The sequence below is a fragment of the Eschrichtius robustus genome, chromosome 12, assembly GCF_028021215.1.
Source record: "Eschrichtius robustus isolate mEscRob2 chromosome 12, mEscRob2.pri, whole genome shotgun sequence".
NCBI lineage: Eukaryota > Metazoa > Chordata > Mammalia > Artiodactyla > Eschrichtiidae > Eschrichtius > Eschrichtius robustus.
Genome location: NC_090835.1, coordinates 83588437 through 83615253, shown reverse-complemented (window position 1 = coordinate 83615253; position 26817 = coordinate 83588437). Strand labels below are relative to the sequence as shown.

Here is a 26817-nt window from a genome sequence, read left to right as displayed (position 1 = left end):
ATGGTGGCCAAACCCAAGCTCTGCTACATCCATGGCCGGGGCAGGATAGAGTCGATCTGCTGGCTGCTGGCTGCAGCTGGCGTGGAGGTTGGTTCCTGATTGGGAAAGGGAAGGAGGGTAATCTGGGCGAGACTGATGTGGTCCCCTTCCCCCTTCAAAAGTCAGGATGGTGCCTTCAAGCTGTATCCACTCTTTCCTTTCCAACTGCCTTCCTTTGTAAGAGGTGAAGGAGGGATCACAGTCTTCTGCTTAAACAGAGGTACGAAGGGGGAAGCCTAGGGAGGTGTTCTGGAAGCTTTGTGAGCCTCGAAAGATCTTGATGGATCACAAGACAGAGGAGAGGAGGCCCACATCTAAATCATTCTCTCTGTTGGGACCAGCTGATTTCCTGGGGTCTTTCCAGCTCTGGTCGGCACCTCAATCATGTTCTACCCATGACTGCCCACCAGAACCTTAGGCCCAGCTGCAGCCTGGCCCCCCCTTGACCCTCCTCTGAAAGGTCTGCCCCACTGGGATTTTCCCTTAACTCTGAATTCCTTCTCGCTGACTTCTCTGTAGATTTTCACAAGTGCTTTGGAATTGTTTTGTTTCATGCAGGTGTAGACTCCCTTGTCCCTATTTGAATATCATCTCCTCTAGAACATGGACGTAGGACTTTCTTTATTTTGCTTTGTTTTACTCACCTTATCTTACCCCCATCTCAAGGTCTGGGGGATAAAAATGTCACTCTCTCCCACAAAAGCTTTGGAAACTCCATCAATAAATGATGATACGCCCACCTGAATAATGATCTTTGGATCCCTTTCATTGAACATGTGAGCATCAAAGAAAAACTTAATTTGACCCGATATGGAGGGAGAAAACACAGAAGAGAGAGAAGAAAGAGAGGAAAGGGAAGAGGAGAAATCACTGGGGAAGTTGGAGGAAAGGACAAGAGTTTGGAGAGAAGGCAGAGCTAAGATGAAGAAAAGGAAAAATATGAATGGGGGCTTGGGGATATCCTTTAAGTAGGCAACAGCCAAAAAGGGATGCCAGTCCCAGGTCAGTCTAAGCTACTCTATACACACGCTCTGTCAGAATTTTCAGCTATGTGGTAGATAGCTTTGTGGTTCCTTTTAAAGTTTTCATTCTGGAAGCCGTTGGGAATTTTATACTGTGAGCATTTCTTTTCTCCCTCCCTCCCTTCCTTCCTCCCTTCTCTTTCTTTCTTTTCTTTCTTTCTCCTTTCTTTCTCTATCTCTCCCTTTCCTGCTTTCCTTCCTTCCTTCCTCCCTCCCTTCTCTTTCTTTTCTTTCTTTCTCCTTTCTCTATCTCTCCCTTTCTTTCCTGCTTTCTTTCTTTCTTTCTTCCTCTCTCTCCCCCCCCCCCCCCCGCTTCTCTTTCCTTCGCTCTCTCTCTCTCACCTTAAGGTTATAGCAATGTCTCTATCCTTTATCTAGTTTGAAGAAGAATTTCTTGAAACTAGAGAACAATATGAGAAGTTGCAGGAGGGTGAGCCTAGATTTATTCAGTGTTATCTTATCGGAAAAAATACAAATATGTTCTTGGAAATATTCATTTCAACACAGAGCTCTGGAATGACAACCATTAGAAAAGGCCCACAGTGTGATTGCTAACACTGACTGTTTGCTGTGTCCCTGGCACAGAGCTAAATCTGTCATCAGCACTACCTCCTTAGCCTTCATAAAAGCTCCTCAAGTAGGTTATGATTCTGGCTTCGACTAGATATGATAGCCTGGGTTGACCCAGTGCCAACTGGTTCAATAATCCCCATCCCACCAGCGAATCCTTCAAGAATTCTTTACAATGATCCAGTGGGTTGGAGGAGAGGGAGTAAAAGGGAGGGTGAATTGCACCGAAGATGTTCTCTGGTTCTCATGGTTCCTATTCACTTTTTCTTAGTGGTTTTAGCAGATTAATACACAGCGTTTTACCAGGTCACAACTGTAGAGTCAAAACTATAGAAAAGATCCAAATTTGATTGAATTTAGAAGAAGTCCTTAATCCTTACAATTCCCCAGAAAATTTTCTCACACTGAGAGAGAAGACTGGTGAGTTCCCAGTCCTTCTTAAACTTCTAACAGCCATAATGTGATTGATATTTTCTTTATCTAAGGAAACCCGGTGTCCCTATTGTTGCTGATAGATAGCCATGAAATTAACACAAATTATTTTTTAAGAAAGACATTCAGCAAGTCATCAACAGACCTAGTGTTTACCAACTGCATGGTTTTGGGCAAGGCCTTTAATTTCTCTGCATCCCATCTCCCTGCCATAGAATAACAGAATCTCTCTGGTCCTAGATTGCAGTATGCCGGGAGATCTCATTGAGGGGGAAGACATGCTTAGCCCTTCCCAATTCTTGTCCAGGACCTTTATTATCTAGAATACCTCTGAAGCGCTTCTTCCCCTCTTCCTCTTTATTTCTGCCCCATTTTACTCTAAATAAGGACAGTCACATAGCAGTGGTTAAATATCTATGTACTGAATAAATAAATGGACGTATCTCCATGAACTCTCCCATGATCAATCTGGCAGGAAGTGCTCCCTAACAGCTTAAGAAATGCTCCAGCCCTCCCTGAGTCTGTGATGCTGCTATTGTGCTTGGGACACCCACCTGAGCATTGCTGTTATTTGTAAACAGGGACAGCCAGAGAGAGCACTGGGCCAGGAGTCAGGAGGCCACTTCTGCCGGCATAGCTGTCCCCTCTGGGTTTGAGCAAGTCACTTTGCCCCCTTGGCCTCCACAGTACCATCGTTTATAATATGAACGACTTGAACTAAATGATCTCAAAAATCCTCTCCTGCATTCTTGATGTGAGATTTTTTTTTTAATCCTTCTGAAGAGGACGATCAGCTCTTAGAAGCAGAGATCATTTCTCATGGCTGTTTGCATCACTGATAAGCAGCAACACAGAGCCCAGCTTTAGATGTTCCTTCAGTTTTGGACAAATGTAGAACTGCCTCTAGGAAATGGAGGTTTTGCAGTGTCTCCATTAACAATAGTATTGATATTTCCAAAGTATGGTCACAAGTATGATCTCACTCAAAGAAACTCAGTAAGATGGACAGGACAGATACTTTTACAGATCATAAAATAGGCTCAGAGAAGTTGAAGACTTGCCCAAAGTCCTCCATCACCCCATGAGACAGGGACACTAGCTCCCTGGAAAGCTGTCACTGGTGCCTGTGCTGGTTCTCTTCCACCATGTTCCCACCTCTCATTAAGCCAAGTAGGAACAGTATTGGAAGTTGGGGGAATTAACTGTGGCCTTTGCCAATGCACTGGTGAAGTCTGGCTCCTATACTAGGTAAAATTCCTTATCCTCATTAATGTACAGGTATGAGTGAAAATTTAAAGGCTGCTCATTTCTTCAAGACCCCATGAAAAGAGCACTATATGTAGCACATCTTTAAATGCATTGTTAAATAGGCAGTCACTGACAGAGAAGAAAAATTAAATTTTACTGAACATTGATTGTTGACAGTATTGTGTTTTACTTATGTTATCTTGTTTCATCCTTTCAAAATCCTGCTAGTTGGATATTATGACCATTTTAGAGAAAATGAAACTGAAGCTCAGATAAGTCATTTACATGAAGTCACATGGCCGGGAAGGGCTAAAGCTGACATTCAGACCCAGGACCTGGGTTCTTGCTGTCACGTCCATCCCGCTGCCGTGTAGACCTAGAGTGACACCTGTTGTGCTTTTTAAAGAATTCAGACTCCATCCCTGATCAGAATATCTGGAGGGTGGGGTGAGTATTTTTAACAACCCACCTCTTCCAGGTGATTCTTATACACCTGAAACTTTGAAAACCAAAAGCACTTATACCATAACACAATCAGAGTAAATGTAGAAAGCTTTAAAATAATCATGATTAACCAACACACAAAAATTCATGAAACCATCAAGCAAATCTCACATTTTCCATGAAGCAAATGGTAGACATTTCCTCAACAACTGGGGGCTCTAACTCACCACTTTGGATGAAAACGAATAATCACAATGAAATTAGAAGTGGACCCTCCTGCAGGGTGACCACAATCATGGGGGGAGAGCATCTTAACCTCTCTTCACTCAAACCACAGATGGATGCCTGCTTTTCCGCCAGGTGCCTCTGGTTGAAATTGACAGAATCCTCAGCTACCTTGCTGCTAGGTACAACTTGCATGGGAAGGACCTGAAGGAGACACTCAGGTACCAGAGTGTTCGTGCCTATACTGGGTTCTTAGCCAAGCTCTGTGGTCCTGCACCAACTGAGACCCAGCTCAGATGTAACCTTTCAGCCTGGATGGAGGGGAGGAGGCAAGGGAACAAGGGGAGATGCTCGTGCTACAACAGCATGTCTTGTGCATACTCTGAACACCTGCTCCAAGTTTCCCCTTCTACTCTTCATCACAATTTGCATTCAACATTCTCGTATTCTCTCCCCACTCCTAACAAAGTATGTTCTCATCAAATGACCTGGTAAACTATTCTGCATGAAGGTGGAAATGACTGACTCAGCAAACAAATATTGAGCATTGTATCAATGATCAATTACTGCAAATAACGCTGTATAAGATGTCACCTTGAAGCCCAGTGACTTAAATCAGCAAGGATTATTGCTCACCAGTCTATGGGTCATCTGGGTGTCAGCATTTCTGGGCCAGGCTTGACGTATCTTGGCTGGACTCACTCCTATGTGGTCAACCAGTAGTCAGCGAGGAGATCCTGGTTGGGGTGTTGGCTGACTATCAACTGTGGGGGGCAAATGGCCCCGTGTCTCTCAGTCTTTCATCCTGAGCTTGTTCTCCTGGTAGCCAGGCAGGGTTGTCAGAGAGGGTGAAAGCACACAGGCTCTTAGGTTCTCGGCTCAGAACTGGGACCTCATTCTATTAGTCAAAGCAAGTCATGAGGTCAGCCCAGGCAGCAGACCCCATCTACTGATGGGAAGAGCTGCCACATTTTATCACAAATACTGAAGGGTGAAGATGAGTGGCCACGGTTTTTGTTTTTGTTTTTGCATTTATACACCACAGGCATCCACTCTGTGCTGAGCACTGGCTGAGGATGATTGGTTCTTCCTCCCAGGAATAGTTCAGTTTAACCGGAGGTGAGTAAACTTAAGACAAAACAAAGACTTGAAAGTATAAAATTTTATCTGGATTTGCAGTCAGGGGACCTGTTCAGTAGTATACCTACTGTATAGCACAGGGAACTATACTCAATATTTTGTAATAACCTATAAGGGAAAAGAATCTGAAGAAAAAATAGATATAGGTATGTATAACTGAAACACCGGAAACTAGCACAACATTGTAAATCAACTACCTCCATTAAAAAAAAAAAAAGTCATTTCCCCAGTATCTAATTGCACCAGAAAAAGTGGCGGATCAGGAAACCCCATACTCAAAGGTTCCTCTCGGATCGAGAGTCCACCTGTCTTGTCAGGATCTACATGTATGCCGATGGCATCCTGAACCTTATGATGATGGTGGCGCTGGCTGCGTTCTAACCCCCAGAGGAAAACCCGGCTTTTATTGTGAAGAAAGCTAAAACCCGGCATTTCCCCGTCTTTGAAAAGGTAGGCTGCAGGGATCTATTTGGCCGAGACGGGTGTGGCACAGGGTCCGGGTCGGTGACAGCTGCGCGCTCAGATCCTACGGCAGGGAGAAGGGCGGGGCGGGGCGGGGCGGGGGGCAGGGCGGGGCTGACATCTAAGATGGCCCCCCAAGTCCCCGCCTCCCAGGGCCCTCCAACCCCCTCAGCCCAGGAGGCAGTGGGGGAGGGGCGGACGAGAACTGGGGGAGGGGGGTGCACAGTGCAGGAAGTCCCCTCCTCCACCTCCAGGATCCAGGACTGTGACATTTCCTACTGCTGATGAGAATAAAGAGTGAAATCTGAAAAAACGGCAGCTCTGTTGGAGCTGTACTGCATTTGGACCAAAATTTTAATAAGGATCCCAAAACACAGTGTAATTATGGAACCTCTAACCGAACAGAATTGGAATAAACCAAGGGCGATGAAAGGATATGAGATTTCTGTTCTGATAGGATTTTTAGGAAGTAAAACCTTATGGAGGGAGAAAGAATAGATTATTTTGATTTCTAGCATAAACATTTAGTGCTTTCCATTTCTTGTAGTGCTTTGAGTGTGTGTTTACTGAAGAAGCAAGGCTGACAGGTCTGCTTGTGTTGTTTTCCTCCCCAGCTCCTACCAGACCATTCTGCCCCGTTAAGTCCCCCTGATGCCAGGGGTCCCCATGAAGCCCCTCAGTTGCTCAGAGCCTCTGCTCAGAGTATTACCAAACACGAGTTCATGTGCCCAATGCACAGTGAGGCCAAACAAAGCAAAACGTGGGAGTTTGGAGCAAAAAAAGGTTTATTGCAGGGCCATTCAAGGAGATAGGTGGCTTGTGCACCAAAACCCCCAACTCCTCAAAGGGTTTCAGCAAAGCACTTCTAAAGGGAAGGTGAGGGAGGGGCATGGTCAGTTGTTGCAAACTTCTTGATGTAGGAATCCTTTTTTCTTGCAGCTGTCCAGTAGGTCAGGTCACAATGTTCCTGTAAACCTTCAACAAGACAAATGTTATTCTCTGTTCTGCAACTCTTTATCTCTATATGAATGGACTCTTAAAGGTTACAGCCCTGAAAATAGGCTATCCTGTATATTTCAGGCCACAGGCAACATTCTTTTGCAAAAGGTGCAAAGCCAGCATGACTAAGCACAGGAAAAGGACCAGGTCTAATATGGAGTCAGATTTGTTCTTCCTTATTACAAGACAGCACTGCCTCTTTCCTGATGTGTTGCCCATCCTCAGACCTCTCTCTATGATTCCTGCCACTGGCAGACCTTACCTGGCTTCTATTCCAATTCCTTACAAACATTTTCTCTAATAGGTGACCATAGGTTTTGTAGTTTAAGACTAGCATTTTTTAATTATTAAAAAAGAAATACGTAAGGCATTCATATAAACCAAAAGAAGAAAAGAAAGAAAAAAAAGAACAGTAATCCTACCAGCCAAATGTTTCTGCTTTAGACTTCCTGACGTCTTATTTTACATTTTCCTCCCAAATGGCATCATACTAAATATTGTTCTGTGGCCTGCTTTTAACATTTTTTTACATGTCAATACATGTATGTGTTTATTTACATGTCAATATTCTTCAGCAATATCATTCCCTTTTATTTTCATTAAGCAATAGAGTCACATCTTTTTGAAAAATCAGAACTAATATAAAAAGGGCATTAATTATGGAATCTCATTCTCACCAGTGCCCTCCCACCTTCCCACCCCCATAATCTTTTTTATTGGTTTCCTGTGTACCCTTCCAGGGTTCCTATTTATGCAGATATAAGAAAATATAAATGTATGCCTATCTCCCCTCCTCCCACTTTCTCACACAAGACAGAAAATAGTGTATATTGTGTTCTGCCTTGGGCTTTTTTTTTTTTAACTAAACGATGCAATGCATTGCATTCTCTGTCAATACAGGGATCTTCCTCCTTCCTTTTATATATATATATAATATCATTTTAAATTGCTGACTTATATTTCTTGCAGGGAGGTAACATAATTTATATAATCAGTTATATTTTCCTAGAAACATAGGTTATTTCTAGTTTTTCATTGTGCTAACATTCTTATAGTTATTTCATACCCATACTAATTCCCTTATAATAAATTCCTAGAACAGGAATTGATACTTCAAGAAATATGAATTTCTAGAGTTATTAATATGCATTACCTACTGGTGTCAGTTTTTCTTTTTAAAATTTATTTATTTATTTATTTATTTATTTTGGCTGCACTTCGTTGCTGCGCACGGGCTGTCTCTAGTTGTGGTGAGCAGGGGCTACTCTTTGTTGCAGTACGCGGGCTTCTCCTGGCGGTGGCTTCTCCTGTTGCAGAGCACAAGCTCTACGTGCACGGGCTTCAGTAGTTGCAGCACACGGGCTCAGTAGTTGCAGCTCGTGGGCTCTAGAGCACAGGCTCAGTAGTTGTGGCACACAGGCTTAGTTGCTCTGCAGCATGTGGGATCTTCCCAGACCAGGGATTGAACCCGTGTCCCCTGCCTTGGCAGGCAGATTCTTAACCACTGCACCACCAGGGAAGTTCCTCAATGATTCTTCAGTAAGAAAATTTCACTAATGCTAAACAGGCCAGCAATTGTATTACCCTTCTCAGGAATACCCAGGAAATGGGTATTGAGGATTAACTTGGAGTCAGCACTCTGGGCCTCACAAGCTGACAATCTAAGCTTCTCCCTCTCATGACAAAGTTTTGGTTTCTCTTAAAGGTTGTGACTGCTCTTGAGACCCTGATTTTACTGTTTCACATTTCAGGCATTTAAAACAAGAATCAGCAACATCCCTACAATTAAGAAGTTCCTGCAGCCTGGGAGTCAGAGGAAGCTGCCCCCCGGATAGCCACTATGTTGAAGTTGTCAGGAACATTTTGCAGTTCTAAAGGCAGCAGGCTTACAATGGCAAATTAATAAACCAATCGCAGCATCGGCTTATGTCGCCAAGCAACTGTAGATTCTAGGAGTAAAGTGTAGATTCTAGGAGTAAAGTGTCTGAAAAGAACAAAACCATATTGCCATCTGCAGCAAATGCCAATTAAATGCAATATAAAACCATTTTGGGGCTTCCCCGGTGGCACAGTGGTTAAGAATCCGCCTGCCAACGCAGGGGACATGGGTTCGATTCTGGCCCAGGAAGATCCCACACGCCGCAGAGCAGCTAAGCCCCTGCACCACAACTACTGAGCCTGTGCTCTATAGCCTGTGAGCCTAGAGCCCGGGCTCCGCAACAAGAGAAGCCACTGCAATGAGAAGCCCGTGCACCGCAACGAAGAGTAGACCCTGCTCAGCGCAACTAGAGAAAGCCCGCGCGCAGCAACAAAGACCCAATGCAGCCAAAAATAAATAAATTTATTAAAAACAAATATTCTGATATGTGAAAATTTTTTTAAGCTCGTCAGCTGTGGCTGATGGTTACAGTGATTATGAAATCACTGTTCTGTGTAAATGAAGAGGCTGATATATTTCCTACAGTGGCCTACAGAGGGCACTGTTCTTGCTGTCTGCGTCAAGACCAGGACCATCGAGGGAAGAGTGAGGAGAGATTTCAGGCGGCAGGATCTCTCCGACACCCACAGTGATGCTGAGTATTTGGGATAGAAAAAAAGTGGCAAATGACAAATCAGGAGTAAGATAATGGCTGACACCAGTAAATCCTAAGAGGAAGCATGGGAGACAGAGAGCGTCCGGGAAACATCATCTTGCAACGTTGAAAAAAACTTGGACAATTAAGACAACCCTATTCCACTTAACAGAGACACCTGAGGCTAGGTTTTGCTTTGGTCGAACAATTCCAAGTAACAATGAGATTAGATATAACTGAAGAATATTTATACAAATTGACCCAAAGATTCCCTAGCCTTGATATACATTCTTTAAGGGTAACTGTTATGTTCTAAAGCCGTGAAATTTGGAACTCGGCCCCTGTCAGGGCTCTGTTTGGCGAGGGATGGAGAGCTATTCAGGGTGATGTTCCAGGCCCAGCTGTGGCCTCTCCTGGGGGGTCTCTGGTCTGGAGCAGGGCCCCTGCCAATGGCTTGGGGTACACAACTTTACCACTCTAAGCTGCTGCTGGGACGTCCCGCCCAGGCTACGCACTGGATCAGTTTCTGAGCATATATCCAGGTTCATGGCCTTACTTGTGAAATGACTTAATGACCCACCAGACTTCATGCTGCTTCTTCAGGACCACCATGGGGCATGACCTTCCTTATGCTATACCCTGTCCCATCTATTCCTCCTCCCCATTCAGAGGATGGATGGACTGATCATCAGTTATGACAACCCAGGCCAGTCAGCACCCCTTGCCCAGTAAGGCCTGAGCTCCAGTCAGTCAAAGCCCAGCCTGGGGATTGCATTTAGCAAACAGCCCCATCTCATCCCCCACCTGCACAGCCATGGCCAAAAGATGGTGAAGAAGAGAGAGAGGGATGGTGTCTCAGAGGAAACCTGGCCCACTCTGTGTGGGATGACTTTTTCCTCTGACTTTCACCAAAGCCAAGAGTCTGACCTGATAGAAATTAAGAGGAAAAAGAAAAAAATTGTTTGGAGATGATTCAAAACTATAAACCAGTTTCTTTTCAGTATTATCGCATGGTCTTGATAAACAATTCAAACAGTTTGGAAGGCTTTTACAGTGAAAGATAAAATCCTTTCCTTCTTGGATTGTTTTCAAAAACAACCACTTCCTGGGTCCTCCCTCACTCCTTGCCCCAGCGCCTCCCTTGAGAAGCCGAGCACCTTGTGGTTGAGTTCCCAAAGCTCTAAGCCAGATTTGCCTTGTTCTGCTTCATGGGTTTTGAACACAAGCCCTAGGTCTGACCCCAGCCTGGCACGCACCCCAAAGGCACTGACAAAGGCACAGCTCCCTAAAGCCCCAGCAGTTTTCATTGCCCGATAATCCCATTAAGTGTAACTTGCTGTCTTTATTATGAGTCCTAATCGCTTCGTCCTTCCCTATAGGGTTCTCTTTGGGCCCAGGACCTGCTACACAAGCTAGTAGGGTAACTCTGGGTGCCCAAGGAAGTGAGCCTCAGAGATCCCAATGGCCCCCAGCAACATTCAAGGTCCCACTTTTCCCCTTCCGACACCGGGGAGTCAGCTTTGGACAGAAAGAGAAGGGCAAGTGAAGGCTGTCAGCTCAAACTGCCCACTGAGATGGAGGGCGGGGCCTTGTGGTCCTGGTCCTCTCTTCCAGGCCTCTCTCCCATTTCGGGAGTTTGGAACTCTGACAAATGAGAATTTTTCTTCTAGGTGACTATGAATCTCCCCTATTTCAGTTAAAGCCTATTTTTGTTTGTTTGTTTGGGCCTCAGCATACAAAGAATTAAAACCTAGGCAGGGGCCCCATAATGGCCCCTCCTAACTTGATGTTGATATTTAATCATCCCTTTGAACTCTACCCTGGACATCAAATCATGTGTTGGCTGTATGAGCTTCTCGGCACAGGGCCAGAGAGAGGAAAGTTAAGAACAAGTCAGAGATGGTTGCTCCCACTTGGTCACCAGCCCGAAGCAAAATTGGGAGAGAGGGGTTGGCTTTTGGTTTCCATTTTTTATTTTTTGGGTGGGGGAGTGGAGGGTGGTTTGCGAGTTGTAGTTGTTGCTTTTAAAGAAGGAAGGGGTTTATTTGCACATGTGTTTGAAAGAGCAAGTGTGAATTCAGGGACTTCAGACCATCAGGACTGCCCACATCTCATTGTGTATTGGCCTCAGTCTCTTCCTTGTTCTGTGGTTGGCTTATCCTTGACCAGGGTGGTCCTGGGGCACTGCTACAGCCACAGTGGAACCAGGTGGAGGAGGCAAGAGAGCTTCCTCAGGGGAGTGGAGCTGGTATTACCCGGAGAAAAAGGAGAGGTGCTGGGCGGACATAACCCCACAGGTCCACAGCTCCCCAGTTTACAGAGAGGGAAAGTCAGGCTCAGCAGGCCCCTTACCCCACAGGCTAAGCTCCCACTGTGGTGTGTGGCCAGCAGGGATTACATCCTGGTTTTAGGGATGGGACAAACTAGAGAGAGGAGCCAAATTTGTCTAAGATCACAAGCTAATGAGTGGCTCAGCCAGAACTTGGATCCCGAAGTTGGGACCCATGGTCTTCTCAATATAATTATTGGTGGCCTGGTGTTCAGTTTGGGAGACTGAAGATAGGTAAGAAATAGTGTTACTGAATCAAGTCCGCTGCTCGCCACTCAAAAATCAATACTTGAGAGAGGCAAATGTTGGTAGAAAGGAAAGTTGCTTTAATCAGAATGCCAGAGACTTCCCTGGTGGTCCAGGGGGTAAGACTCTGCGCTCCCAATGCAGGGGGCCCAGGTTCCATCCCTGGTCAGGGATCTGGATCCCGCATGCATGCCACAACTAGGAGTTCACGTACTGCAACTAAGAAGCCCGCGTGCTGCAACTGAAAGACCCTGCATGCCGCGACTGAGACCTGGCGCAGCCTAGATAAATAAATAAATAAATAAATGTTAAAAAAAAAAAAATCAGAATGCCAGCAACCTGGGGAGATGGTAGACTCAATGTCCCCCCAAAACCACCTCCAAATATTCTGCTTGGCCATGAAAGTTTTTAAAGGGAAAAAGGGAAGTAGTCTCAGTTAATCATTGAGATGGGGGGTCGGAGTCGTCGCCGTCCCCCACTGTGTGCCGGCTTATGTGCAGCCTTGTCTACTTCTCATGATTTTTCTTTAGATGCTCTCTTGTTCACACAGTTTGTTCGCAAGACTACGGAAGGGGAAGCTAGGGAAGAGATCTGGTCATCTGTTAATTACTCATTCTTCATTTCTACTTCCTTCATCTACGGAAAGAACCAACAGGTTAGGCAAGGTACTGTGTGATCAAAAATTTGAAAGGCGTGCAAGGGCCGGAGATGAGTAGAACATGAGGGTGCCTAGTGTAAGGTTAGTGTCAAGACAAAAGGGGCCTCCTGCAGAGAGCTCTTTCCTGCAAAGAGCTCTTTCCTGCCAAAAGCTGCTTACAGTAGATCTTTCGCAGCAAACTTGGACCTGGTGTTTCTATTCATAGCCCTCAGCAGCCATTATAATGCTATGATTAGTGTATTTCATTTTTTGCCCCAAGTCCATTCCCATCCAATACCTATTGGATCCTCCCCAAATCTTGCAAGGGTGGACTTTTTTCTTTCAGATTATTACGCTATTGGAACTTGATGCACTGTTTTTTGGATAAAACTTTTTACTGAAGTAAAGCAAACAATAATAAAGGGGACAAATCTTACCTTTACAACTCAATGTTTTTTTGGTTTTGTTTATACAAATGCCACGTTGCTATGTTTGAAGCAGCATCACTGAGGGATAATTGATATATTATAAAGTGTTCAATAATGTTTAGTAAATTTAGACAGTTGTGCAAGCAGCATCTCACTCAAGCTTTAGAACACTACTCTCACCCCCAAATCTTCCCTGTTCAGGTTGATCGCTGCTCCTGCTGGGGAAATCTCTGAAGACCCTAAATCAGTTAAGGACTTTGAGGTATGATCTCAAGAAAATAGGATTTAATACAAAAGTAAGCTATAATTCAACTGGCAGTTTTCCCAGAGGGCAGGAACTTGCAGACTGTTCTAGTACTTGAACATGAATATTCTGGGCCCCCTGACGCAGAGCTTTCCCACCTGTGTGTCTTGGATGGGTTGCAGCTGGAGCAGTCTGATAGTTTGCCCCCAGGGCTTACATGTATTGCCATTTCTTCTCTCTGCCAGTTTGTAAAAGGTTGGGAAGTTGCCCTGGGGGCACTGATGATGGATCCTGAGTTAATAGTTTCATGAGTCAAGTCAGCTTTCAACATCACCCCACTTTCCTAGCATGGGTTCTGTGTTCATCACAGCTTCTCTCTTTTCTTTTTTTTTAACTTTTTAAATTTTATATTGGAGTATAACCAATTAACAATGCTGTGCACTTGCAAAGTGACTCAGCCATACATATACACGTATCCATTCTCCCCATAACTCCCCTCCCATCCGGGCTGCCACATAGCATTGAGCAGAGTTCCTACAGTAGGTCCTTGCTGGTTATCCGTTTTTAATAGCAGTGTGTACATGTCAATCCCAAACTCCCTAACTATCCCTTCCCTCCACCCTTCCCCCCCACCCCCCCACCCGGTAACCATAAGTTCATTCTCTAAGTCCATCACAGCTTCTCTTGTAGGTTTTTCTCCAGGGTTAAGGGTGTGTTGGTTGGCTATCAGGAGCATTCTGGTCCTCCTGGAAATTATTTTCTTCTTGTAAAATAACAGATATCTCTGGTTTGTATATATGTCTCTCATGTGTGTTTTATTGTGGTAAAATATGCATGACTTAAAATTTAATGTTTTAACCATTTTTAAGTGTACATTTCAGTGGCACAAAACACATTTACACTGTAGTGCAACCATCACCATTATCCATCTCCAGAAATTTTTAATCAGCCTAAACTGAAACTGTGTACCCATTAAATAATAACTCCCCATCTCCCTTACCCCAGCCCCTGGTGACCTCTATTCTCTTTTCTGTCTCCATGAATTTGCCTATTCTAGGTACATCATCGTAGTGTGTAACTGCGTGGAACCCTTTGGGGACTTCCGGGGACAGGCCCCTTCCCCCAGGTCCTCTGCTTTAGTTCCTCTCTGAAATACCTAGCTAACAGTTTCTGATGCATTTTTCCTGAGTTGTTTTACAGATGCTAAAACCCCCACCAAATGGAAGAAGTTAACTCCCTGATGACCATGAGCACTTAACACCCAGACCTACTGGAGCCTGAGGATTGATAATGTTAATTAACCCCTGTGACACCATTACCTTGCCATCAACCAGTCAGAGAATTGTACGTGAGTTGATCACATACCCTGGGACACCCCTCCCTCATCTGGCCTTTAAAAATGCCTCCCTGAAACCCATCAGGGAGTTTGGGCTTTTAGAGCATGAACTGTTCTGGGCTCCTTGTCTGGCACCTTATAATAAATGCTGCACTTTCCTTCACCACAACCCAGCATCAGTAGATTGGCTTTACTGCGAGCAGGCACGCGGACCCAAGTTTGGTTCGGTAAAAACTGGAATCATACGATGTTTGTCCTTTTGTGTCTGGTGTATTTCACTTAGCATAATGTTCACAAGGTTCATCCACGTTGCAGCATGTGACACAATTTCACACGCTGTCTCGTTTGTTTTTAACGAAAGTAAGCTCCCTCCTGTTGTGTTACCTCCAAAGGCACTTTACGCAGAGCTGACAGACAGACCCTGGGCTGGAGGACCCTGTACATACCACCATCCTTGCCCAAGAAGCCGACTGGGATCCTGTTCTTTCTGGATTCTCTAACCACAACCCTCTTCCCCTTCACAATTAGTTCTCAGATTTATGTAACCTCTCTCTACAGTTTGTCCTTTATGCCTCATATTTAACTGTAGTAAAAGCTTTGTCCCTTCAAAAAGGAATTCCAGGTACCAGGAAATAGGTATGGATATATCAGGGATCAAGGGTCCCTCATGCTGTAACTACACCACATTGAGATTAGAGATTGCTTTAGACAAAGGTCATGAGAAAAAAGTAACATTTACCAGGCATATTCTATGGGCCAGGCTCTCTTCCAGGTGCTCTATATCTATTATATGATTTAATCCTTTCAACAACATTCCAAGAGACATATGATCATTTGAGTTTGCACATGTGAGGAAATTGAGGCCCTGAGAAGCCTGAGGACTGAGATTCCCAGAACCAGGACCCGGACGAGGGGAAGAAGCCAGGCTTGCTCCTGCCAGGGCCGAGGTGCCTTCTTCTTCCAAAGTTAATAAAAAATGATTATAAAACACAAGCCTTTAAAAAGATCCAGACACTGTTGGGGAGAGAGTATTCCATCTCGTTTCCCAGCATGACCTCTGATGGCATTGAGTCCAGCCCTGCAGGGACCTCCTTGCTTGGCCTAGCCTCTGGTGAGGGCATTCTAATAAGCAGGTCCTCTAGACTGGTGGCCCAGGGTGGGAAGAGGGGGGTGGGTGATTCACTTTCACTTCCCTGGTAGTGGTGGTGGTGTTACTGTTACTGAGTCCAAGCTCATAATACTTGCTACACAACAGGCCAATAAATCGAGAGATGAGTTGCTGGGGCAGGGAATAGAGACTTTATTTAGAAAGCCAGCAGACCAGAAGATGGTGGACTAGTGTCCCAAAGAACCATCGTACCCGAATTAGAATTCAGGCTTCTTTTATACCAAAAGGGGAGAGGTGTGGCTGGTGGCTGCAGACTTCTTGGTGCCGGCCAGTCCCCAGCAGGGATGCGAAGCCTTTGTTCTTGCAGCTGTCCATGTAGGTCTGGTCACAGTGTTCCTGTACATCTCCAGCAAGACAAATATTGTTCTCTGTTCTGTAAATTTATTTATTTATTTATTTATTTATTTTTGGCTGTGTTGGGTCTTCGTTTCTGTGCGAGGGCTTTCTCTAGTTGTGGCAAGTGGGGGCCACTCTTCATCGCGGTGCACGGGCCTCTCACCATCGCGGCCTCTCCCATTGCGGAGCACGGGCTCCAGACGTGCAGGCTCAGCAGTTGTGGCTCACGGGCCCAGTTGCTTCGCGGCATGTGGGATCTTCCCAGACCAGGGCTCGAACCCGTGTCCCCTGCATTAGCAGGCAGATCCTCAACCACTACGCCACCAGGGAAGCCCCTCTGTAACTTTTTATCTCTGTATGAATGGAAAAGTGCCATACTTTCAAAGGTCAGAGTCTTGAGAACGGGCTATTCTGTGTATTTCAGCCTACAGGCAACAGTCTTTTACAAAAGGTGCAGAGCCAGCATGACTAAGCACAGGAAAAGGACCAGATCTATGATGGAATCAGATTTGTTCTTCCTTATTACAAGACAGCACTGCCTCTTTCCTGCTGTGTTGCCCATCCTCAGACCTGTCTCTATGATCCGCCAAAAGGGAGGGGCAGCCCCAGTCTCTCCTGGGGAATGGAATTACAAAGCCTTTCTCATGTGAAGGATTATCCCCTATCTGAACAATTTCCAAAATCATCTTCTGTTTAATCAGGGAATCCACATCAAGAAGAGCAAAAAGATACCCTTGCAGTGTCCAGTTTGTCTATAAACTCTAAAGACAGATGTTTATTCACACACATGAAATGAATTTAACAAAAATTAAAAATCAGGCGAGTTTGTGAATCCAATGGTGGATTTAGGCTCAATGCTTGGCACATAGCAGACCCTCCTCCATAAATCTCAGTTTTTCTCTCCTTCCAAACCTGCAACGGGGAGTAGAGATTTGTACTGATGACCCTGAAGATGACATCTGCCTCCAAGTCGGCCAAATATGAGGTAGGAGGCCAAGAAATCCACAACAGAGGTACATCTGGTGGCGGCATCGTGGCTGGTCCAGGGCAGGGAAGCCACTGAGGGTGAGAGGCATATGGTGAAACAGCCATCAGAAAGACCTGGCGTCTGGCTCTGCCAGCTCGGTGACGAAGCAAGTTTTATCTTTCTGAGCCTCCGTCTCCTTACCTGTAGAATGAGGGTATTGGTCCTCGCAATGCCATATAGATAGTGCCTGGAACAAAATGCATCACCGCTCCACCTCCCTGGCGACCTTGATTACCTCTTCATAACGGTTGTCCTTGGGTCCATACCCTTCTCCAGTAACAACTCCAGAGAACGGGATGTGAACAGCACTTACGATATAAACCAGGGCTGCCTCCACGTAACATCTGTTACTGGTCTGCCCTGAGTTCAGCTCTGATTTAGGCAGTTCCTGGGCTGCAAATTTAGGTTGAGATTCTTTACTCTAGTTGCTTCCCAGGTAAAATGTGGTAATGACATGGTTGTTATTTTTGCAACTATGGCAACCATTTGTTTGAGAGGAAACGGTATTTAACCACCACCAATCAATGAGTTTTCCTGTCAGTGGTCTAAATTGCATTTCTAACTAAAACGTGTTTGGGATTTCCATGTATTCCACAAGGAGCGTGTCCTTTTTTTCCCCTTCCATTTCCACCTGCTTTTTCTGTTCTTTTTAACCACAATTGCTGATACCACTAGAGGTTAGCAGAGGCAAGAAGGCCCATTCTATCCCTGTTGGCAACTCAGTGAGAGAGGAAATTGAATTTTTCAGCGGTATTTTTTCCCAAACGGGGAAAAAAAAAAGCTGAAATTGATGTATATATTTAATCTTTATTTTTATTAAGTATTTATACAAGCCATATATATATATTTGATAATATCTGAATAATCAAAAAGTTATGGGAGGGAGACGCAAGAGCGAAGAGATATGGGAACATATGTATATGTATAACTGATTCACTTTGTTATAAAGCAGAAACTAACACACCATTGTAAAGCAATTATACTCCAATAAAGATGTTAAAAAAAAAAAAGTTAAAGAAGTACCAGTTTTATGAAGTGTGTTGCTTCTACAGTTTAATTTGATTTTAAGGTAAAATTAGTAGAGAGTCCCAGCACCAGCCCTTAGTGTTGCAGACGAAGCTTAGGGGTCTGGGTTACAGTTAAGGAAACAATATTCCAAAATAATAAGAGGAGCTTGGATTAAAATATTATGTCTGCTTGCTTTTCCTCAGTCAGGACTTTGTTTTGTTTTTTTTTTAAAGATTTTTTTTTTGATGTGGACCATTTTTAAAACCTTATTGAATTTGTTACACTATTGCTTCTGTTTTACGTTTTGGTTTTTTGGCTGGCAGGCATGTGGGAGCTTAGCTCCCCGACGAGGGATCGAACCTGCACCCCCTGCATTGGAAGGTGAAGTCTTAACCACTGGACAGCCAGGGAAGTCCCTGGTTTTGGTTTTTGTTTTCTGTAAACCCAGCTAACATTGTTCACAGTAGAGTAGTGCCTGTCAAGGGCCGCTATAAATCTCTTTCAGACACCCAAGAACAGGAAAATTACTGAAGACTGCAAGCCTAATCTCCGAAAAACCACATCCTGTAGAGACACAGCCAGCCTGGGTACTGCTGTGACCAGAATAGACATAAACCCACCCCCTTTCCCTGCACCTTGCCCTTTGAAGCCCAATAAAAGACTCAAACTCCCACCCTTCGGTGCCGATGCCACTCTATGTGTCTGACCCCTTTCCTCTCTTGGAAAGTAAATAAAAACTCTCTTTTCTCTCCTTGCTAATATTTCTGTGAATTCTTTCACAACCTATGTTGGCTCACCTAACAGTTTCCAGCTTGCCCAATTTTTGTTAACACAGATATTTTGACCCATGGGTTTGCATTCCTAACCTGGGCCAGGCTTGGTCTTCTCTGTTACAGACACTCACACACAACATAACTGTAACTAAAATGAAAGTTTTAGCAAAAAGTACTTAGCCTTACTACGTATGATACACCCTGGTATTTACTATTATATTGCAATTGAAAAATGGTAGTCAGAACCCGCTGTGTTGATTTCACAGTCCACAATGAGCCACAGTCCATAGTTGGCAAACACTGGTATGGAGAAGTTCCAAGACACTGGTGTCAAATAAAAGTGCATTTGAATAGGTTCCCCACTTGCTTTAGGCTAGTCGCTTAACCTCTAGAGACATCAAAATCCTCAACTGTAAACTTAGAATAATAACAGAATTTACCTCAAGTAATTTTTATGAAGATGAAACGAGGATAAAAATGAGAAATGCCCACTATGTGGTAGACACTAAACATATGTTAGTTCCTTTCCATATACTATAAATGTAACGTACTAACATCTCTTCCTCTCGATGGTAAACTAAAATTCACCCAGCAGTGAAAAAATATAGAATTCCAATAGAAAAAAAAGGAATGAGCTTCCTCTTCTGTGGAGAGAATTTAGAAGGGTTTGGGGACAGTCAAGGCAGGATTCAGCCCCAGTTAATGTTTTTGAACAAGTGCATAATGGCAGCCAAAGACCAACGCTGCTCCCTGCTCCTGTCTGTCAGTGAAGTTTTCTGGTTTCAAAGTCCCTCACAGGCCCAAGGTGACAGCTGTGTAAGAACAAAGCTGCTCTGTTTACGTCCTCAGAGTGAGGACAGATGCAATCTGAGGCTTGGTTTGGTGCAATTTCACAATGATGCCCACTGATAGGTGAGAATTTGGTCCAAGGAAGAACCACATGGGACCCCTCCAATGCCGCCACGAAGAAGGCAGACACTACCCCTTCTGTTCGAACGTACATTATAAAGTGCAGTTTGCTTCTGTGGTCTGATTCATCCAGCTTCACGGTAACTGAGGGACTGCTATCACGGCAGGAAAGCCCAAGCTTCACTATGTCAACGCATGAGGCAGGATGGTGGCCATCCGGTGGCTCCTGGCTGCAGCTGGAGTGGAGATAGGTCCTCTTAACTTGGATCTAAATTGACTATCAAAGTGCTTTTCTCGTATAAGCTAGGAGACTTCCACACTTGAGGAGCTGAGGATGATTTTTCATTACCTAAAAATAGCTGCACATTAAAAAAGAAATGGACTGATTTGACCAAATGAATGTGTAAATAATCCTGCCCATGGAAGAGCAGGAAAACAATTTTCTTTTCAATTTTAAAGGAAACAAAAGAAACATCAACTAATCCAATTGCATGAACCTTATTTGGATTTCATTTCAACAAACTGTAAATATTATTTGTGACACATACAACAAGTGGAAACTTGATTGTTGATTGAGCATAAGTTATTAAAGAACTATTGTTAATATTTTAGGTGTGATTTTAGGTTTATTATTGTGTTTATGTTCAAAATCGTTCTTACGTTTTAGAAATATGCATCAAGTTTATAAGGATGAAATGATATGCTATCTAGGATCTTCTTCCATTTTACAAGAAGGGGAGGGTAGATGGGCATATAGATGACACAAGATTGGCTTGAGTTGATAATTATTACAGCTGTATGAAGGGTATGAGAACCACTGTACTTTTATTTTTGTACATGCTAGAAATTTCCACAATAAAAGGATAAATGTATATAATATTAGAAAATAAATGTAGTTAAAGTTGATATAATCACAAATATGGGAATGAGCCAACTGTAACAAACCATCTGTTAAAGATTTAATATATTCACTCAGCAATGATTTTTGGGGGGGGGGCACCTTTAGTACCAGGCTCTGTACTAAGTTCTGGGGATACAGAAATGAATGAGACAGACACAGTCCCTGCCCTCAGGCAGCTTACACTCTAGTGAGGATGCAGACTAGTAAGTGGGTGATTAAAAGAGGGGTGGGAGCATCTAGGAGGACACCCAAGCATTTTACGATGTTAAAATGCCATATTCCCAGGAGCACATGTGGGACTCTGTTGAGTGCTTCCCTCTAGAGGTGTCACTGAGAAAAGCACTTATTAACGGGTCAGAAGGACATAGCAACTCTGTGCGGGTTTCCTGGGGAGGGAGTCATGGACAGACTCCAGAGATCTGGTCCCTCAGGGGAGAGCAAGCAGTAAAGGAGGGTTTCAGGTGAGGTGTTGTCCTACAAAGGGAACCTCTAGTGTGCTCTCTTAGCCTCCTAACAACATGTTTACCTAAGCCTTGGGATTACACTTTCTCTATTGCTTCATGAATGCACAGGACGTTAGCCTTGTCCGTTATCAAGTTCATGAAGAAACAAGTACATAAAAATTCAAACAGTGCCAGTTTAGGTTGTTTAATTTCTATAAATCAGCAACCCACAGTTTTCGCTGTGGTCCAGCTTTGGGGTTCAAGGATGTGTTCAGAGCCCCCAGGCAGGATGAGTTCAGCACAGGAGGCTGAAGTAGGGGGGTATATTGAGAGGATCCCAGGCCTCCTCTTCTTCAGCCCAGCCTGACTGAGGAGGGTGTGGGGCAAGGCTTACCAGAGGCTCTTTGTCGGGACTTCTGGGTTCTCTGGGCCCAGAGGCTGATCCTCACAACCCCATCTCCATCGGTCTCACAAGCAACATCACACCAGCAAGTCCCATCCTACCTCGGCCACCCTCCCACAGTGACCACCCACCATCCCTTATGTTGTCTTGAACTGGGTGCTTTATAAATTGTTGCCCACACACCTCACTCTCTGTATAGTCTGACCCTATGGGATCATGTAGACCCACAGTAAACTGTTCCACTGAGCAAGTTAGAAACCCCCAATTCTCAAACTTTTCACCATCAAGACCCCTTTTCAAAATATAAAACTGAATGGAGGAAGGTAATATACAGCAGAGGCCCCTGGTGGCAGCATCTTGGGGGTCACTGGCCCCATGGATACCCCATGCTGGGGGACACCCAATACCCTGTCCTGATCTCACAGGGAGAGAAAGTCTTTCCAGAGATATTAAAACTCCATAACCAGAAGAACTTCCCAGTCCCTTCCCTCCAGTGATATCCCCCCTCCCAAATCACTACCTAATCACTGACAGAGGTGGAGACAGGGTGGAGGTGAATTGAACTTGCAAAATAAGCAGTTCTGTGCTGCAACCCATGCTTTTATCTTGGTGGCTCTAATCTAAATTTCCAGGTGGCCATGATCACTGTCCTCTGTGTACCCTGCCAAACTCAGAAATCCTACAGTCTCCATAGTCTGCACCAGACAGAGGTCATGCTGTGGAATGAAATAACAAAAATGCTGTGGAATGCATGCTCAGTAATGCTGTGGAATGAAATAATAAAAATTCACTGACTATTTCTGCTTTCCAGTTTGAAGAGATATTTATAAAAACTCCAGAAGACTTGGATAAGTTAAGAAATGGTAAGACCAAGAAACTAAATTCCTCTGATGGGAGGATCTAGTAGAAGTCATAAGTTGAGGTATGAACCCCAGTAATGCCATGTGTGTGCATGGTGGGAGTGGGGTCAGTGGAGAGGGAGAAGCATGGTTAAAGGTAAGGGGTGGGGCTCCTTGAGCAGGTCTTGCAGCTCACTCAGGACTAGGAAGGGCTGGAACTCTGACTATTTGCTAAAGGAACCGGCCCCGGTGCCCTGTGAATGCCCTCTCTGTGCACTCCCTGCCTTTCTGCACCGTGAGTGACTGTATCAGTTCAGGATGCCACACAGCCCTCCCACCCAAGGAAAACAAATGCATTAGAAAGAAGAGGGGAGAAACAGGCCCAGCAGTTGCCTTGAATTCTTTTCTCTGACAGGTTTGACAAGGTAATATCCTAGCAATATTGCAGACTCGGTGAGCAGGGAAAGGGACCTCCACATAGAAATCTCTCAAAACCTGCCTTATGTGATGTGAGACTTACTTGAGAACTTCCCATTTGAAATGGCAACCTGTTGCAGCTTCTTCCAACTTCTTTCTAAAATATCCGTGAAGACAAATTGACACAGAATTAAAGGGGACTTCCCATGTATCTGAATGGGAAATAAAAAGAGAAATGAAATAATAAGTTAAAAAGTAAAAGGCAGATTGTTAGGAAAAAGAAGGACTATAGAAGCTAAAACCAAAATGTCATCCTGCTTAAGCGTACCAGATCATTTTAGTGTTTCATTTTATATCTGCAGTTATTTCAACATTTTTTCATCCTAGAAGGGTGTAATTCATCAAATACTTCACTCTATTTCTTTTCTTCTTTCAAAAGAAGGGAGTTTGATGTTCCAGCGAATGCCCATGGTTGAAATTGATGGGATGAAGCTGGTGCAGACCAGAGCCATTCTCAACTACATTGCCACCAAATACGACCTCTATGGGAAAGACATGAAAGAGAGAGCCCTGTACAGTACTTTTTCTGTTCTTTCATCAGTGATTAATAGGAATGATCTAGGTCCTTCCCTGAGTGAGCTCACAGGGATCATGACCGACAGCAGTATAGACCTTAGTGGGTATAACTGAGTACAGCAGAGACCTATGAGGATGAGGGAAGAGTGGAACTTGGAGTGGAATCAAGAGCTTATGAAAGAGGATGTGGTCCATGGATATAGTACAGTGACAGAGGTTTCCAAACACGGAGGAACTATAAAGCCAGGAGGATGCTGGAACCATGACTCCAGGAGCTCAGGCTGGACACCCATCAACAGCTAGAGACGAGGGACAAAGTGTCTGAGTGTCTAGAGGATAAAGACTGGAAAGGGAAAGATCTAAAGGAATTGATTCTTAAGTTTCAGAAGTTTTAGAATGATGACCAGGAACCTAATTTATCAGTCCTTTATATGGACTAGCCACTTGACAGAGTTAACAAAGGCTGGTCCTCAAGATGCCAGGATTATCTGGAACATTTTACTGTAAGTCTGAAGCAGCCAGATTTATTCAATACAAGCATATTTGAGGGAAATTTGTTCTCTGTTGTGATGGGGCCACATGACTGATATTAAAATCATGTAAGGAACTGTGAGCGGTTACTCAGAAAGTTAAACATATAGTTACCATATGACTCAGCAATTCCACTTCTAAGTATACACCCAGGAGAGTCAAAAATACATCCACACTAAAACTTGTACACAAAAGTGCAGAGCAATGTTGTTCATAATATTCAAAAAGTGGAAGCAAACAAAATGTCCAACAACTGATGAATTGATGAACAAAGGGTGGTACAGCCATACAATGGAATATTTTTAGCCATGAACAGGAGTAAAGTACTGAGGCATGTGACAACATGAATGAACTTTGAAAAATACTAAATGAAAAACACCGGACACAAAAGGCCACATACTGTATGATTCCAAATGTATGAAATGTCCAGATGTTCAAAGCCATAGAAATAGAAAGTAGTTGAGTGGTTACCTGGGGCTGGAATGTGGAGGAATTGGAGAGTGACTGTCAAGGGTACTGGATTTCCTTTTGGATAAAATGATAAAAATAGTGTTCTGGAATTGGAATGTGGTGATGGTTTCAGAATGATAGTACAATTTAAAGGATGAAAATGATGCCATGTGAATATATTTCAATAAAGTTTTACTTTAAAAAACTCCTATAGGAAGCCCTGTTTGGAACAAAAACAAAAAATCACCCAGAATATACATTGTTGAAACTGTGTGGAGAATTGCACTATTTCACAATATATTTTGTTTTTTTTTTTAAAGATTTATTTATTAATTATTTATTTATTTTATTTTATTTTTGGCTGCATCAGGTCTTAGTTGTGGCACACAGGATCTTTCGTTGTGATGTGCAGGTTTTCTCTCTCTAGTTGTTGCGCTCGGGCTTAGTTGCCCCTCCACATGTGGGATCTTAGTTCCCTGACCACGGATCAAACCGCGCCCTCTGCATTGTAAGGCGGATTCTTTACCACTGAACCACCAGGGAAGTCCCCTCACGATATATTTTGGGTGGAGTCTTGAGAAATGCAAACAAGGCCAGAGCCAGGCAACCGTATGTGCAGAGGGTTGTGGAGCCATGTTCTGTGGGAAATAGTTGGAGGAACTACTGATATTGGGCATCTAAATGGTCCTGGTCGTGTAACAGGATGGGACAGGGAGAGGGATGTGACTGGGACCGTGGTGCCAGCACTCTCTCTGGACATGACTGAGGTGGCACTAATGCATCACACTGTGCACAGAACACACCACCACAGACATGGCAAACCCTATGTGTGGTCTCAGTGGTTACCTGTAGTGATTCACCCATTTCTCTCTTGCCTCTGACTCTGGATGGGTCACCGGTGTGCTTTGTCCCTATATATGATCATGTGTATAACCAAAATATTAGACATATGTCTACCTTAATGGCTTGTTCTAGAATGAAATGTTAAAATTAATAAAACTCATAACTGAATGACTGGCATAGAAAAATGCACCCAGTGGAGGAGAGTTACTTTTATCACCTCCTGATGCCCCACTCTTATCCATTCTTAAACTATAAAATCTAAGGCAGGAGACATTTGACAATTTGGTCATTTTATTTTTCAGGATTGATATGTATTCAGAAGGTGTGACAGATTTGGGTGAGATGATCATGCTTATGCCAGTGAACCCACCTGATCAAAAGGATGTCAAGATGACCCTGATCCGAGAAAGAACAACAAACCGTTACCTCCCTGCATTTGAAAAAGTAAGTGGACTGTTTAGTATTTTTGGCACTGAGATCAGAGGACCAAGAAAAATAGTGCCTGGCATTGCAGGGGCATTGACCTTCACCTCTGTGAGTATTTCTGAATACTAATGTAACATCCTGATTCTCAAGGTATTTTATAAAAATCGACTATGAGGAAGAATTGTACCAGTTTTACCCAAGTTGTAATTTTTCAGCAAAATTTTGATTTACTTAGACCCAATCTGGAATTCTCTACTTGACTGAATTTCGTGGTTGTACTTAGAGCTTGGGCTGTAGAAGCTCTGAGAGCCACACCGGAGCCTGGAGTAGATGGATCCTGCAGAACACAGTGCAGGGGCTTTGATCCAAGAGGAGCACAATGACAGCAATGCATCAGAAAATATTCTGGTACCATGTGTGGACATGAGACCCTACCCATCAGGAGAATGTGGTACTGTTTTGGGGATGGATGAGATGTATCTAAATAGAGATGGGGGCAGAGTGGTGGAGAGGAAGAGATAGAAGAAAAGTTGTTCAGGAAAAAATAATCTACAAATTTTGAGGACATGGCTCTCAGAATTTTGAAGAAAGTCATACAAAACCAAGGAAATGATGTTCCATCATTCTACCTAGTATATATCTTAGTTAATGTTTCTCTTTGAAGGTAAGAGGAGAACATTTCAAGATCAAAACTACCTGAAGTCATGCGAAACAAAAATCATGAACCAAACAAAAAAACAAAAAAGTGACTAAAAGAGATTCAGGAGGCTTACATATAAATAAAAAGATTAACACCAACACCCACATCTTTATAAAGCATAGGGTCATTCTTTCATTTATTCAGCAAATGCTAATTCATTGCTTGCATGTCCAGCCATGATATTCAAGGAGCGAAGAATTTAACAGTAATCACAAAGTACACCCTCCTGGCCCTTGTGGTGCTGAGACTTTATGGAACTTTCACATGATGATAAGCTCTTCAGTGATTGCAATTTGAGTACAACTATACTTTGAAAACAAAGAGCCCCATGACAACATAAGTAAAAATTATATATTACAAAATACATTTATTTTTTGTTTGTTTGTTTGGCTGTACTGCATGACTTGCAGGATCTTAGTCCCCCAACCAGGGATCAAACCCTTGCCCCCTGCAGTGGAAGCATGGAGTCCTAACCACTGAACTACCAGGGAATTCCCTATTACAGAATACGTTTTGATGTTATTATATTCTTTTCCAAATAATTATCCATTTGTCCATACTCCTATATGTGTACATAAGCTGAAAGTGTATTTGCTAAAATGTTATTATCTTTAGTTGGTGGTGCTGTGTGTGTTTTTTCTCTTTGTACTTTATGATTTCCAGATTGGTGGAATATTTTAATAAATATCGCAT

At 43.7% G+C, this 26817-nt stretch overlaps 1 protein-coding gene across 1 annotated transcript; it reads left to right on the top strand.

Moving 5' to 3' along the window:
- Positions 1-25788, top strand: LOC137774079 (glutathione S-transferase A2-like). Its single transcript, XM_068559201.1, has 5 exons — positions 1-87; positions 22154-22205; positions 23038-23170; positions 25301-25442; positions 25708-25788. Exons 1-5 carry the CDS (start codon positions 1-3, stop codon positions 25786-25788), a joined length of 495 nt encoding a protein of 164 aa, XP_068415302.1.
- The last annotated feature ends 1029 nt before the right edge of the window (positions 25789-26817 follow it).